The sequence below is a fragment of the Malaya genurostris genome, chromosome 3, assembly GCF_030247185.1.
Source record: "Malaya genurostris strain Urasoe2022 chromosome 3, Malgen_1.1, whole genome shotgun sequence".
NCBI classification, from domain to species: domain Eukaryota; kingdom Metazoa; phylum Arthropoda; class Insecta; order Diptera; family Culicidae; genus Malaya; species Malaya genurostris.
In genome coordinates, this window is record NC_080572.1 from 170236481 (window position 1) to 170252473 (window position 15993).

General features: G+C 37.7%; 2 protein-coding genes across 12 annotated transcripts in view; both read right to left on the reverse strand.

Annotated features, from left to right (window-relative positions):
* The window catches only part of LOC131435144 (histone-lysine N-methyltransferase 2D), a 28067-nt gene extending 23683 nt beyond the window's left edge, over window positions 1-4384 (reverse strand). Inside the window, exons 1-2 of one of the 5 annotated variants that reach the window (XM_058602722.1) lie at window positions 4155-4384; window positions 873-3494 (exon numbers count right to left, since the gene is read on the reverse strand). In XM_058602722.1, coding sequence (XP_058458705.1) covers window positions 873-3332 — 2460 coding nt within the window. In that variant the 5' untranslated portion in view covers window positions 3333-3494; window positions 4155-4384. Of the gene's footprint in view, window positions 1-872; window positions 4132-4154 lie in introns of those variants that run through there. The other 4 variants (XM_058602721.1, XM_058602725.1, XM_058602723.1 and 1 more) reach the window with 4 other exon arrangements.
* A 6296-nt stretch (window positions 4385-10680) lies between these two features.
* Window positions 10681-12369, reverse strand: LOC131437548 (IST1 homolog). 7 transcript variants are annotated; one of them, XM_058606964.1, is made up of 3 exons: window positions 11473-12369; window positions 11218-11412; window positions 10681-11033 (listed from the first exon to the last, which is right to left on the reverse strand). In XM_058606964.1, the coding sequence occupies exons 1-3, from the start codon at window positions 12220-12222 to the stop codon at window positions 10839-10841; spliced, it is 1140 nt and encodes a 379-aa protein (XP_058462947.1). In that variant the 5' UTR covers window positions 12223-12369; the 3' UTR covers window positions 10681-10838. The 7 variants fall into 7 exon arrangements, 4 of the variants coding, with proteins under 4 accessions (XP_058462947.1, XP_058462949.1, XP_058462948.1 ...); XM_058606966.1 differs by having other exon boundaries at window positions 10681-10997; window positions 11218-11415; XM_058606965.1 differs by having other exon boundaries at window positions 10681-11009; window positions 11218-11415.
* Window positions 12370-15993: the final 3624 nt, after the last annotated feature.

Below are 15993 nucleotides of genomic sequence, written 5' to 3' on the forward strand. Positions count from 1 at the left end.
CCAACGTTTGCATACCACAGAAAGTTCGATAATTTTACAGCAAGAAGGATTAATCAAGAAGAATATTCTGAAAAAACCGGGTTTGTTGAATTTGTTGTGCGATTTGCTGCTATTATTTTGATGACCAGATTTTAACGTGGGCAGGCTTTTTTACTTGATACTACGATGGTCGTTTGGCATGAAGCTGTTTGCTATAATAGTTACTTGACACAAACAATTTGAATAAATCGTAAAAACAGCATTTGTTCAAAATAAGATCGTAAAAACAGCATTTGTTCAAAAAACAGCATTTGTTCAAAATAAGAGAGCTTTGCGTAAGATACGGCCATACGAATGGTTTGTCACGACGCCGTCTTGATGAGATCAAAATCGGAACTCCAAAAATCAGCTGATTGCTACGTAAATAAACAATCAGTAATGCAATCGTTTTAAGGGTTTACCTTGTTTATTGCACGAATATTTGAAAATTTTTGGTTCGATTCTCTCACAATAACTTGTCGGTTTACCAGAACTACAGCAGATAGAGTTTTAAGACATCAAGGGGAAGAAATTTTCACAATTTGCGAGTCGCAATTTTTGGGGCTTAAAACGTGAGGGGCCCAATATAATCGGTGTATTTTGAAATGGCTGGTGTTAACAAACCGATGTCAGAGTGCTGACAAAAAAAAACCACCGATCAGTAATTGAACGACTTGAACTGCATCACCTAAGCGACTTTATGCCAATCGGGTCGCTCCCATTCCTAAATATGACAATGTTTCGTAAGGGAAACACTTTCATCGTTGTTATCAAACTGGTTTTTATAATATTTTTCCATCACGAACATAAAAGAAGTGGTTTAATCCAGCTTTGAAGAATGTAAAATTACTTACCGCTTGTTGCTGTAATTGCTGCTGCTGGCTTTTTATCGTATTTTCCGCCGCCTTGAGATACTCGCTAGTTTCTTGCATGGTAACACCGACGGTAACAATATAATCAATATCCCCGCCAGGATTTGAGATACACTGAATGTTGCTATCGGGCGAGAATTGCACACCGACCTGCTCTAACAACTCCTGTACGGTGCAACTTTCCTTTGGTAGAGTAAACGTAATTAAACGTTGTTCGCCACTCTGCAGAATAACCAACATTTTGGCACTCTCTCTTGGTTCCGGTTCTGGCGGTGGTGGTGGAGGGGGTGGCTGCTGCGGCTGAACCATCTGTTGCTGCTGTTGTTGCTGAATAAGGTGATGTTGCGACTGCGTTAGTTGCATTTGTGCATTTTGTTGTTGTTGTTGTGGCTGCTGCTGTTGTTGTTGCTGTTGCTGTAGAGCAAGCTGTTGACGATTCAGTGGAACAGACTTTCGTATGACCATGCCACGAGCAGTCACAACACCACGACCACGCTGAGCGAAACCTCCACGTAGATTTTCCTGTTGACGCAATTGTTGCTTTTCTTGGAAGGAACGAAATTGAGCAGCGGTCATAGTTTGGCCGTTTCCTAGCTGAATGATGCTGTTAGGATCGTCGAAGAGTGACGAAGGTTGCTGTTGTGGTTGTGAAGAAGGCTGCTGAATAATCTGTTGAGAAGGTTGCTGAACTATTTGAGTAGCCGGTGGTTGCGTTGCCTGTTGTTGTGGCTGTTGGATTGATGGTCCGGGTGCTTGCTGATATATTACTGGCTGGTCTATCGTGGTAGATTGGGGAGACCCTGTAATTGTAGAATTTGGTGGGGCTTTGGCAACAACGGCTGCTTGAATGCTGTCCTCGAGATCTTCCAAATCATTATTATAACTGGAAGATTTTTGAGTTTGTTGTGAAGTTGGTTGCTGTTGTTGCGATGAATTGTCGGTTGAAAGCTGCTGCTGTTGTTGTTGTTGCTGTTGTTGTTGTTGTTGTTGTTGTGCCTGTGAAGCCTGAGCTAGTTGAGGCGTCTGTGAAGCCGAGGATGTCGCTAGAACTCGCTTGACAGGGGATCCCTTTGCAGTAGAAAACGAAGTCGGCACTAGCTGCGGAGCACGATTAGTGAGTGTTACGATTTTTTGACCGGCACTGGTCAATATGATGTTGGCCCGGGGAGCACCAGCAGCTTGCTGCTGTTGGACTACTCCTGGCTGACGAATGACCGGAGGCTGAGCGATTTTCGCTGTCTGATTTGATGCTTTCGTGGGCCGAACGAGTTGATTTGATGCTACGGATGTAACAGGAACATTAGCACGTGGTCGTGAGGTATTAATTTTAGGAGGACGAGGACGATAATTACGAGCACGGGCACCGGTTTGTGGTTGTTGTATTTGCGATTGCTGCTGTTGTTGTTGGGCAACTGATACTGCTGTATTTTGTTGCACCTGCGGATTCTGAGGTTTGGTTATGATTAAACAGGGACGAATACCGGGTTGTTGTTGCAACATTGGCGCTGGCTGCTGAATTACCTGCTGTTGCGAGAGTTGTTGATGATGCAGTTGTTGCTGTATAAATTGCTGATGTTGTTGAGGTGTAATTTTCTGGATACTAACGCGTTGAGTTGGTTGCTGTGCCTGCTGCATTTGGGAAACTTGCTGAGCAGCATTGGATTGATGCACCAATTGCGAAGTCAACTGAATGTTTTGCTGAACCGTGTTGCCTTGTGGCTGAACATGCTCGTAAATTATTTGATGTTGAGTTTGCTGCTGTTGCGGCTGTTGCTGTCGATGAACTATTTGGTGTCCAGGCTGATGTTGTAAAATTACTTGTGTCGGTTGTTGGTGAGTTAATATATGCTGCGGCGATTGCTGAATTGAAATTTGCTGCTGCGACTGTTGTTGCTTGTTTGATTCAGAAGGCTGTTGTCTCAGAATTATCTGCTGACCAGGGCGAGGAACACCATGAACGACTTGCAATACTTGGTGTTGTTGTTGCTGTTGCATCTGTTCCGCAGCCGTCTGCATAGTATGCAGTGTGGATTGCTGCGGTTGTTCGTGAACTAAATTAGTTGGAATCATCTGTGAATTGTCGTTTTGAACTTCTGAATAGTAGATATGTTGAGCTTGACTGGGCTGTCCAAACGCCTCCGTTAACGCTCCATCGTCTTGCTGTATTAAATAGTGAGTTTCATGTTGCTGCTGTTGTGGCCGCGGTGGTTGCGCCGGCGAAGGCTGTGTTTGTTGCGGCTGAGTCTGATAGACAATTTGTGGCAACTGGTGTTGATTGTTTTCATTCAATATCAAATCGGATTGTTCCGGAGTCAGTATCACCTGTTGTGAGCCAAACTGGACATCATCTCCCATCACAAGCTGTATTCCTCCATTTTCAATATTGAGCTGTGTGTACAAGTTTTTCAGATCGTCTGTTGGTACTATTTGATAATATGCCATTCTGCTAGCGGGAGTTTCCCACAAAATTGATGCTTTATTGCTACACTGTAGTCAATCAGAGATTTTTCAATCACTGCGCTCCTCTCATCGCTCATGGATCATTCAAACTCCTCGTTCAATTACACTTCACTCTTGTCAATTGCATAAACATCCACTTCAAATCTGTAACAATTTTCAATAAGGAAACAAAATTTGCAATCCGGACATTCCCATTCTGAAAATCGTGTGTAAAAGCGCGTCACTGCACTGCATACGCTTTGTCTGCCATTCTGCGTTGACACTCGTCTGTCAACATTTGCAATGTTACACACACAGTAATTCAAGTGGCGTTTAATGAATAACAACACTACTACACACACCAACACCAACGAGAACTGATCTACTTTCGAGCTGTATGAAAAACACTTTCCATGTGAAATTTACAATTTTTATTCCGAAATTTCATTCAAAAACCGGGATTCATTCATATTTTAACTATTTCTTACGATGCACGAACACTACATTCGTCTATTACAAACGGTTGCAATGCGAATCAATAATTTCCGACGGGTCAAATAATCACTATGCACTACCCGTTGCGGAATTCGATGGCGTGAAAAAACCCACTTCTCTTCTCTTCACTTCACACGATACCGTTTTCAACCTGACCAATCCATTCAATGCTTGTGTTAGCTGTACTGCTGTTCGTAAGACGCCATCTTGTAGAAACTGTTGGTGTTTCGTTCAACGACTGCTGAAAGGTAGGCTCAATCGCCACAATAAACGTCATAGTTGCCATTCATCGCAAATAAACTGTTCTGTTTTAAGAAAAAGTTATAGTACCTGAAAATTACCCAACACTTCAATTATCACATTCCTCTTTACTAACATTCTAGATTGTATTTCATTTTCGAGAGTTTGAGCCTAGCTCCACGTCTACTGGATGCATGAAGTTATTACTATAAACAGTCACTATTATTGTTTGATTACTGTTAATTCTAAAACAATTTTATTGCTGGGATTTCGAAGTGAAATGAAAAACATTGTGACCAGGCAAAGCGAAAAAGGTTAAAATTGAAACGCTATGATACCCAAACTGACATTTCTAACCTCCAATTTTTCAATACGCTACCGTTCAATGACGTCATCAATCAGTTTATTTCAGTGGGACCACTGGCATGTGCAATGGTACCACTGAGGGTGCTACACGTCAAAGGAATGGGAAATTTTGCACCCTTCGGGAATATGATTAACGCAGATTCACTTTCAATTGAAAAGGGCATACTTGGACTTTCATAATAAAATTCGACAAACCAACTGTTTCTCTAAGAAGGTCGAATCTTAAAAAAGTAAACAAATCGAGTATTTCTTTCCTACGGATAAATACTTTTAAATCAAAAAAAAAATCTTGAATCAAAGATAAACTCATGATTACAATGTTCCATACGATTCATTGAAAAATGTTGGGTCAGTAATTGTGAACCAGTTGGTTCAGTAATAATGTAATTTTATTGACCCTCGCGTCGACTAGTCCCGACAAAATGCCATTAAAACAATACAAGTTACAAAGAAAGCAAACATACGTTTACGTTCAGCACATAATTATTACTTGCCACAACTGACTTTAATGCTTCATATGATAAGCAATAACAAACTCAATGAAATCTAGGCAATGGTTCTAAGTAGTTTTTACTTTCTTTTTTGTAAGAATCGCTCGATATAAGGAAAAATTGCTCAATATCATTCATACTGTGACTTATTATTTTTCCAAACATAAACAGTCATTGTCATAGCTACGACGCATGTAGCGATCAGACGCTTGTTATTTTGCTTCAAACGACTGAAACTGACAATGAACCGAGTTCATCGAGGGGACCTATTCAAATGATATATTAGAAATCGCAGACTACTCTCCCGCATAGCGTTTTGGCAACCCGGGCAGCCATGGCCACCAGACGGCTACCAAAATTGATTCAGCAACGGTTGTCAAATCCAATTTGACAAAACAAAGTCGCCTGTATCTAAGTTAGCCGAGCGTTTTCATCTTCTCACCTTCGCTGAAAATGTCAAAGATTTCAATGTGGAAAAATCCTGGTGGATACGGTTATATCGTTTGAGTTATATATCTGGCAGCGGTGAGGCAGTCGGTCACCAGAATGTCTGCCAGCCAGCTTTTTCCCGCTGGCAGCGTTTAGTCAGCCATCTGGCAGCCATGCGTATGCGGGTCTATCCCGCAGGCCGAGCGGGATCTTGAGTTTATCTTTGCTTGAATGTTTGATTCTGCAAAAATCTCGGTTATTTTTTTAAAAGGGCGTATTAGCAAGTGACAGTTTCTCTTTGTTTACTTTCTCTTCTATTAATTACCAAGCGGTTTCCACGTTTATCACTCAACTCTTCGCATGAAATGATACCCGAAACTTTCGACTTTCAAACGGAATAGTGATATCAAAGAAAATCTTTTTAATCACATCACAATAATCGAAAGAGAGAGTGATTAAAGAGAAACTGTCACTTGCTTATACGCCCTTTTGAAAAATTACCCGAGAAATCTCAATCTTGGTAATACAAAAAATTGCGAAGGGCAAAATTATCATTCCATTTGTTATCCTACACTCTAATAAAAAGTCACATTCGATCACTTGAAAAATCACGTTAAATGGTTTCAGATGCTAAATTGAATATTTTACGTGACGCAAATGAATGTTATACGAACATCCCCTAAAATGAAATTACGTGAATTGACCAAACGTCAAACAATCTACGTGAATTTCCAGTGTAAAAAACTCTATTTTGAAATGGCCCTCAAAGTGTAAGTAGTGTAAATATTTGCGAGAAATGTTATTTAATTACAATTTTGTATTACATCGACCGGACCATTCCAATATGAAAGTTTCCATTTGTTCGACTGGCCCGAGTGCCTGAGTGAGTCCGGAAGTGTACCCGCTGCTGCCGAATGCTTCAAACAGGCCGACACATTTTTATTTTCAGAACCTGAAATCTTTTTTTTTTTTTTGTAAGTAGTCACGGTGGCAGCAGTAGCTTGCTTCAGGTCTTTACTGGACCCCTTGATAAGATTTGCTTCTATGAGCTTCTATTTTAAATCAACACACATACGTTCCTAGGCTATGGTGTCCACATGGTCACTGTTTTTTTTGTGCTGATCCAAATAGATTATATAAAATTGTCCATATAATGTATGGTTGTGTTTCATAGTTAAGTTGTTGTTTTTCTAATGACAATGGTCGTAGATCTGGTTTTGTGATAATGTAGATTGTGTGCTCGTGTTTCTTAGCACTTTTTTAATGGTCTGTGTGGAATGTAATGGTAATAATTGTAATGGTAATGTAAAAATGTAATAATGGTAATAGTAATAACAATAATAATAATCTTTTAAATGGGTTTACCTGTTGGGTACTTGAGGTTTATTTTACATACTTATCTTATTTGTTATACTCCTGCGTTATTTATTCGTCTTTTCTTTAATATTTCTGGCATTCTGCATCATTCTTCTTTTCCAAGTTTAAGAGCTTCTCTTAGTTCCATTTTCCAGTTTTCTCAGTGTGCATTCATTTCATATGGAACAGAAATGTTGAGTTAGTAATTTTTTACACATGCAATTTACACGTACATACACATATACATATGCACGCAAACATACTCACACACATATTTACATACATGTACACCACAAGCAAACATCGTAACAATGAGTTACTATTTCTATTCTAATAGATTCTAACTAGTGTTAATGTACCAATAGTCATCGCATTAGTAGAGTCACCATGTTATTTTAGAGATAACTCGACTTTCAATTAATTGATTGTGATAAAATCGAATACAATATTCAGTTTGGTGAAGCAATACCACAAAAAAGAAGTTCGAAAATTGTTCAATACTGTTGTAATAGCGACGCGAAAACTCGAAATGAATGCTCTTAATTTCATCTTACTTTTGAAGTCAATCTATTGAACAGAGACAACAGATCTCACTCTAACTAATCGTTTCTGTATATGAGATGACTGATTTAGAATTTAGCTGAGATAAATGAGAGTACCGTTACCCTACTTTTATCTCTACTATTGGTCGATCATTAGTCCTGAGCTGAAACGATGGCCTTTATTACCGTTCTTGCATACACTTCCTCTTACACTTCACTTAGATCATCTCACCCATCAGGTCTTACATGAAAACGACACAACCTCACAAAATCAACTGGATGAACATCGTTTGACATCTATAACAGGTTTGCTCACACGTTCAGTCTACATTATTTTATTTTATTATATTCCACAATTTTCAATTTCATTCCACAGTCGGATGTCGGAAATTTAGAACTACTCGATTATTTAATAATCGAGTGTAATTTTGAAACTAATCGATTGAAATTTATTCGATTATCTGGGTTATTAATCGATTACTCGATTATTCATTAGATTATTACTATGAATTTTGTTAATTATTCGATTAGCTCAATAATCGAATATTAGTTTTAAGCTAATCGATTAAATATCACTCGATTATCTGGGTTTTTTAATCGATTACTCGATTAATCGATCGATATTACGACATCCCTATCCACAGTATTCCATGGTACACAAAGCACCAATAAACGTCGAAGATGGACTCGATTTACAGTCCATCTGTTGTCATCGTGTAAACCCAATTGGGACACGTTCACTTCACTTAATTTCCACTTCACACTGGTAATAAGGGCCGGTAGTATAAAAATTAAACATAAAAAGAGCTCAGTTAAGCCCTACCGGCCTCTCCAACCCCGGATGTTGGAGCGTAATGCAATCAACATCTTATTCAAGTCGGTCCATATTTTATTCATTAAATTCAATAATGTAGCTAAATGCTTTTACATATATCTACATTAAATTATATCGGATGATGTTTGCAATACCGTCAAACCCACCAACCATGGGAGGGTTATTTTCTGAACCTGTAATCTGTAACTAAATTCTGGAATCTGAAATCCAGAATCCAAATTTGGAATTCAGTTTTAGGGTTTCGTTCCAGAATCCAACCCCAAATTCAGTTCCCGAATCCAGATGCAAATAGTGTGCCGAATATGATCCTAACATTCAAATTTTATCGTATAGCAGAAATAAAATAACCGCAGAAACAGGACGCGGAACCGCATTCTTTCTTAGCTCGGGAAGTCGGTTTTGACAATTAAACTACACTACATGTTAAACATCATTCAGAAACGAACCTCATTGAACAACACATCTGTACATCTATGAACAGTCTCCAAGCATGTGGAGGAATGGGTAGAACTTAACTTGAATTAATTTTCAACAGTGTGAGATAACCATAAATAATTCAAAAATTAGGTTTTCTCAAACATTCGGAAACAATGAGGAAAACTCATCAAACTTGCGTTTTTCGCACTCGAGTGACGGTTTTGAGCTAGTCAGGCACATATAAGTCCCGATGTTGAACTGAACGAGTATAAAAGGTATACCATAGTCGAAAAAAGATCTTTTTTTATACGTTAGACGGAACTGGGCATCATGATTAGGTAACCTCATTTGAATTAGATTCTGGAACTGGATTCAGAACTGAATGCGTTCTAAACTTAATTTGAGGTTTGAGATTTAGCTTACAGAGTTCAGTTCAGAATTTTTGTTCAAGAATACAGGCTAAAAATTGAAAACTAAGACTATGGCACTTAAATCTTAACTTTGGATTCTGAAATTACTGCCCATACTTGCATAACAGTCCCATATGCAAAATCGGCATGTCTAGAAAAAGACGATTAAAAATTTTATTTCCGATTTTTTTATTTATTGTTCAACATAATGCTAAGTCATGGTATTATTACTTGAAATATCGGTAATAAACTTTTACTATTCGAATACTGCAACAAATGAAATTATTGAAATTTGCACTGAATGGGACTGATATGCGAGTATTTTGCATATGGGACAGACATGAGTTAATATTTTTTTTTCACATTTTACTGAACAAACCCTCAACTTTTATTGCAATTTCTAAGAGTATATTGAGGATAGATTTCATTCCTCAAGCTAACTCAAAATTGATGAAAATCGATATGGGACTGATATGCGAGTATGGGCAGATTAGTTCCTTGACAGGAATCACTGCATGACTAGTACGTACTACTACTACTCTCCTACTGACTCTAAGAATTTTTTCAATGCAGAGCTCGAACATGCGACAACTAGCTTGTACGACCAGCGCCCTATGCATTAAACCACCAAACCGGGCTTGTACTGCCCATACTCGCATATCAGTCCCATATCGATTTTCATCAATTTTGAGTTAGCTTGAGGAATGAAATCTATCCTCAATATACTCTTAGAAATTGCAATAAAAGTTGAGGGTTTGTTCAGTAAAATGTGAAAAAAAAATATTAACTCATGTCTGTCCCATATGCAAAATACTCGCATATCAGTCCCATTCAGTGCAAATTTCAATAATTTCATTTGTTGCAGTATTCGAATAGTAAAAGTTTATTACCGATATTTCAAGTAATAATACCATGACTTAGCATTATGTTTCGATTTTCGCCAATATTGAGTTACCTTGAGGAATGCAAACTATCCTCAATATACTCTTAGAAATTGCAATAAAACTTGAGGGTTTGTTCAGTAAAATGTAAAAAAAAATATCAGCTCATGTCTGTCCCATTTGCAAAGTACCCGCATATCAGTCCCATTCAGTGCAAATTTCAATAATTTCGTTTGTTGTAATATTGGAATAGCAAAGGTGTATTACCGATATTTTATGTAATAATACCATAACTTAGCATTAGGTAGCACAATAAATCAAAAAATTCGGAAATAAAATTTTAATCGTTTTTTTCTCGACATGCCGATTTTCCATATGGGACTGATATGCAGGTATGGGCAGTGTAGAGCTAATGTAGTTTGCTGAATATGTTCCTAACATTCAAATTTTAACCGTATAGCAGAAAAAAAAATTAGGGCAGAAACAAGACGCGAAATCGTAATTTTTCTTATCTTGGGAAGTTGTTTTGACAATTAAGCTACACTACATTGTTAAACATCATTCAGAAACGAACCTCATTGAACAAAATCTCTGTACTTGTGCACCTATGAACAGCCGCCATGCATTTCATAATAGCAGTCATGACAATGTGGATATCTCCCCCTAGGAAACACTCCGCACAATAATACCAATACCAGTTCAGTTCACCTTGTGCTCACGGTGAAGACTAATGAAGGAATCATTCATTGTCCCTTTTGCTGCTTTTTGGGCGTACTTAAACTGAAATCAAGGCGGCTTTACGCCCTAACAAACAAAAAAATTCGATAATCTTAACGATCCTGTCACAAGTCTGAACGTCATTCGAGTGGAAATGTGTATAAACATTGAATAAATTCTCATAAACCTGTCATCTTTTATGACTTTATTAACATTTAAATAATATTAAATAGAAGCTCGAATCATCCCAAATCTTTTTTTGTTATCAGAGTTGAAGTTACAAAACCATTGTAACTGTCGTAGTCGCGGATGTGAAACTAATACCAAGAATCACTTCTTTTTCTTCAGTTCCTCAAATCGTCTGGAAAGTTCGTCAAAGTCGATTTCATCGTTATCTTCCTTATCATCACCAGGATTGCCATCATTAGGAACATCTGGTAGATCCGAAGGAACATTGGGAAGAACTGGATAGTTCATCTCCGGCGAAATCTTAGATCGGGGCTGTGGTTTGGGTTTTGTTGAATTCTAGTTGAAGTAGAATTATTAGATTATTTTGATAAGATTACCTTTTTTTGTTTTAAAAGCTTACAATTCGAACAGCTCATTTAGTTAAAGAATTTGGTACTCACAAGTATCCAAAACTCAAGACATTAAAATATCGAAGGAAAACAAGTGAAATAAAGTGTATTAGAAATATTTATCAGCAAACCTGCATATTGTCGTCAGGGCTAAGGGATGCATATGAAGGTGGTGGTCCTAGGTCCGATCTTTTCTCCTGTGTGAGGAAACTTGAGTTGATATTTAAATCTTTTTCCTCGTCAACCTGAGATCCTGAGGGGTTAGGTGGTATATTATAATTGAATGGAGGCGCTGACGCGGATCCAAAATTTTGTCCACTTGAGCCCTGCTGGAATATATATGTAATTATTCATTTCTTCATTCTTAAAGAAAAAACTTTACTCACTGGATAATTAAACGGTACAGATGGTGGAAGTGCTGGTAATTGCGGTAAATTAGGGGGTTGTGGATAACCAATAAACCCGGGAGGAGCTGGGTTTCCACCACCAGACGAAGATCCGCCGCCCGAACCGCCATCCAAATTATTTCTATCTGATAAATCAATCAAAATGCTATCCGCGGAATTAGACTTATCATTCTGCATGACCAGAGGATCAGGTTCGTAATCAACGTTGAATATCTTAGCAATTTCTATCAAATACTTTTCAACTAAAAGCTTTGGTGGTGCTTGAATGGCCATCTTGTGCATCAGTTTATCCGACACTTTATGCGGTGGTACTGCTGCACGAACTGACTCAGCCCATTGTTTACCGTACTTGATCGTAAAAACATCGGCGCAAATTTTCAACTCCTGGACATCTGCCTGTAGTCTAGGAGCTACCCAAACAACACTGCTCACAGCTTCCTCAATTCCTTCGTCGATGTCCTTCATCTGAGTAACCAATCCAAACCGAGCCAGAATTAGATCACAATACATTTCGACTATCTCCATAGCTTCTACGAGATAGTCTTCACGGATTATATGTTCCACGCGAATCTTAGCCCGTTCAGGTTTTCCTGCAACCAAATAATCTGCAATCTCTTTTCGAGCTTTCTGAGCAAGTTCCGTTTTCTTTTTTTCCAATAATTTCAACCGATTCACCGCCAAACGGAGATTGGTCTTCAATTTTGTGTAGTTCGGAGTATTTGAAAACATGTTGTCGATTTTTTGTTGCAAATTTCAGCACAGTTAAGAAAAATAGTATGCTAGATGACTCATAACTAATATAAAAATTTTCTATTTCACTAACAAGTGACACAAATATTATGTGAGCCAGTTGAAAACAAAGTGATGTTATTTTTCGGTTTGACATGTTTTATACACTCATATTAAAACATACTCAAATAAGATGGTGATAGATCACGCTTGTTCAATGTTACTCCAACCCGCTTGTGAGGAATTCTGGCAACCGTCAGAAGGCTGACTGCATTCCGGCTGCTGTCAAAATTGCCCAGGCGAAATTGCGTCGTTATCTCGCCGTACGTGTCTTGTTTATTTCCCTCCTCTCTCTTTTTTTTTTTATTCGACTTCATTTGATATTCGTCAATCCCGCGTGTACGTACAAAAAACCAATCTTGAGACGAGGTAAATGACATTGAAATATGGGTATGTTTGGTAGTGTGAAAGCAATGTTATTGGCAATAACATTTTATATGATTAGTATATATGAAGGGCAAGAACTTATTGCCTTTCATATGTATCTTTTATTGAAAAAATAAAATAAAGACGCTTAAAACGTAGAACCGATTCAAAACGGTTCTGCCAATCTTGTATGGCAAGAATATGACAGAAAAGACCCGTAATAACCGCTAGGCGAAATTCTCTGCCGGAAACGGTTGTTGCATTGTTGCCAGACTTTTGTCGGAATTCTGGCAGAATTCCGGCAAAAATGGATGGCAGACATAGCCAGCCGTCTGAGGGAAAATCTGCCCGCCGCGTACAAGTGGGTATATTTAACTTTTTTGCGATGTTAGAATGTAACCATTTATTTGATTCAACGTTGTTCGTCTAGACTATTTTTTATGTGTTGTTAGTTTTCACACGAAATTAAGTGGCGGCAGACCAGAAGCAAGTAAATATTGTAACAAAACGGGTTCGATTTTGTATTGCGTTGAAGGATGAGAAGTAGGCACAATTGAATCCGCTACCGCTACATTACATAATGATACTATTCTAGTTTTAAGTTAGTCGTAATTAAGATTAGTAAATACCCTTGGCATCTTAGAGCTTAAGCAGTGTGCCTTAAAATTATATTATAATATTGAATAAAAAAAAGTAGGCACAATTCTGTATATAGTTTTGGCATTATGTATTAAATCTGTATCCTGCATGAAATTCGCATGGACGTATACAAATCAATACATTACAGGTAATTCTGTATGAATGGCAACTCTGTTGGTAAATGAAAAAAATAAACACAGTCTAGATGACAGACAGGATGTTTTTGATAGGGTAACGTGGCGCCATCATGACACATGTGAGTACTGTCCCAAATAAAGGAATATTCGAAATTGCCGTTAAAATGATTGAAGAATCTAATTGGAGTGTCCTGTCTGTTAGTCTGTGTTTCAATCTCATTTACCTCGTCTCAAGATTAGTTTTTTGTACGTACATGCGAGATTGACGAATATCAAATGAAGTCGAATAAAAAATAAGAAAAAAGAAAGAGGAGGGAAATAAACAAGACGCAATTTCGCCTGGACAATTTTGACAGCAGCCGGAATGCAGCCAGCCTTCTGACGGTTGCCAGAATTCCTCACAAGCGGGTATTATCAACGTAATCCAATAATTTATTGGGACGATTCATTTTCAAATATTATGATGAAATCAAGCATCCCTGCAAGCAGCTGATCGGTGTTGACAAACGAGGGGAAACCAACTAGTAAAAAAACTTGTACATAACACAAGGGGTGTACAGATAGTAAATAGTTCGCGCAGTACAATATAGGTGGAACTAGTGCATCACGAAAAATTATTTTTTATAAGAATTTACTCATACTGTCATGTCTGTTAATCTGTGATTGAAATATGGGTATGTTTGGTAGTGAGAAAGCAATGTTATTGGCAATAACATTTTCCATAATTAGTATATATGAAGAGCAAGAACTTATTGCCTTTTATATGTATCTTTTATTGAAAATATAAAACTAAGACGCTTAAAATGTAGAACCGATTCAAAACGGTTCTGCCAATATTGTATGGCAAGAATCCGACAGAAAAGAACCGTTAATAACCGCTAGGCGAAATTCTCTGCCGGAAACGGTTGTTGCATTGTTGCCAGACTTTTGCCGGAACTCTGGCAGAATTCCGGCAAAAATGGCTGGCAGACATAGCCAGCCGTCTGGGAGGAAGTCTGTCCGCCGCGCACAAGTGGGCTTTAAAAGTGGAACTACTCTATCCACTTGTACGCGGCGGGCAGATTTCCCCCCAGACGGCTGGCTTATGTTGCATTGTTGCCAGGATTTTGCCGGAATTTTGGCAGAATTCCAGCAAAAATGGCTGGCAGACCATTTTTGCTGGAATTCTGCCAGAACTCCAGCAAAAGCCTGGCAACAATGCAACAACCGTTTCCGGTAGAGAATTTTGCCTAGCGGTTATTAACGGTTCTTTTCTGTCGGATTATTGCCGTACAAGATTGGCAGAACCGTTTTGAATCGGTTCTACATTTTAAGCGTCTTGATTTTATTTTTTCAATAAAAGATACATATGAAAGGTAATAAGTTATTGCTTCATTTATACTAAAGAAAGATGAGGGAAATAAACCTGGACAATTTTGACAGCAGCATTTATTTTGGATACTTTATTTGTTATTTCCAGGTATTTGAAAAATGGTATCAATCCAAGTTTAATGCTCTATTCAGAATAAACGGTATATTTCGCATAATAAACTAAGTTCAACATTACCACCTCAGAGTAAAAACTTTTTCTTCAACTTCTACTATGATTTTTCAAATGAATTTGCCCGTTTCCATAAAAAATCGTTGAAAAGGTGGAGTAATTAGTTTTGCGACAGTATGCCCATTGTTTTATTTTTATTTGCATGACTCATAAAATGTTCTATTTTTAGCTAATGATATTATTGATTGCTAAACAAAATCGTTCAATATTTTCAATTTAATACTTCTTCCATGTCCATTCAAACACATACACATGGTAATTTTCATAATTTCATAGTACAATGGTTATATATTTTACCATGTCTCAGCAGTAGTTAGGATCGATATTTAGGAACTTTTCGCAATATTTTTACTAAATCATGTGATTAAGGTTTCACTTATGTCACTATATCACAGACTAACAGACATGACAGTATGAGTAAATTCTTATAAAAATATTTTTTCGTGATGCACTAGTTCCACCTATATTGTACTGCGCGAACTATTTACTATCTGTACACCCCTTGTGTTATGTAAAAGTTTTTTTACTAGTTGGTTTCCCCTCGTTTGTCAACACCGATCAGCTGCTTGCAGGGATGCCTGATTTCATCAAAATATTTGAAAATGAATAGTCACAATAAATTATTGGATTACGTTGATAATATATTTAACTTTAGCGCGATGTTAGAAAGTAACCATTTATTTTTCTCAACGTTGCTCATCTAGATTATTTTTTATTGTGTTGGTAATTTTCACCCGAAATTAAGTGGCGGCAGACAAGAAGCAAGTAAATATTGTAACCAAACGGGTTTGATTTTGTATTGCGTTGGACGATGAGAAGTAGGCACAATTATGTATATAGTTTTGGCAATATGCATTAAATCTGTATCCTGCATGAAATTCGCATAGACGTATACAAATCAATACATTACAGGTAATTCTGTATGAATGGCAACTCTGTTGATAAATGAAAAAAATAAACACAGTCTAGATGACAGATAGGATGTTTTTGATAGGGTAACGTGGCGCCATCATGACACATGTGAGTACT

Bases quoted from the DNA above. Each gene is read 5' to 3' on its own strand.
- LOC131437548 (XM_058606963.1), bottom strand. From the start codon at position 12,222: ATGTTTTCAAATACTCCGAACTACACAAAATTGAAGACCAATCTCCGT. The intron at 11,416-11,472 runs GTGAGTAAAGTT...TATATATTCCAG, and splicing joins CTGTACCGTTTAATTATCCA to CAGGGCTCAAGTGGACAAAA. The intron at 11,034-11,217 runs GTTTGCTGATAA...TACTTCAACTAG, and splicing joins GCCCTGACGACAATATGCAG to AATTCAACAAAACCCAAACC.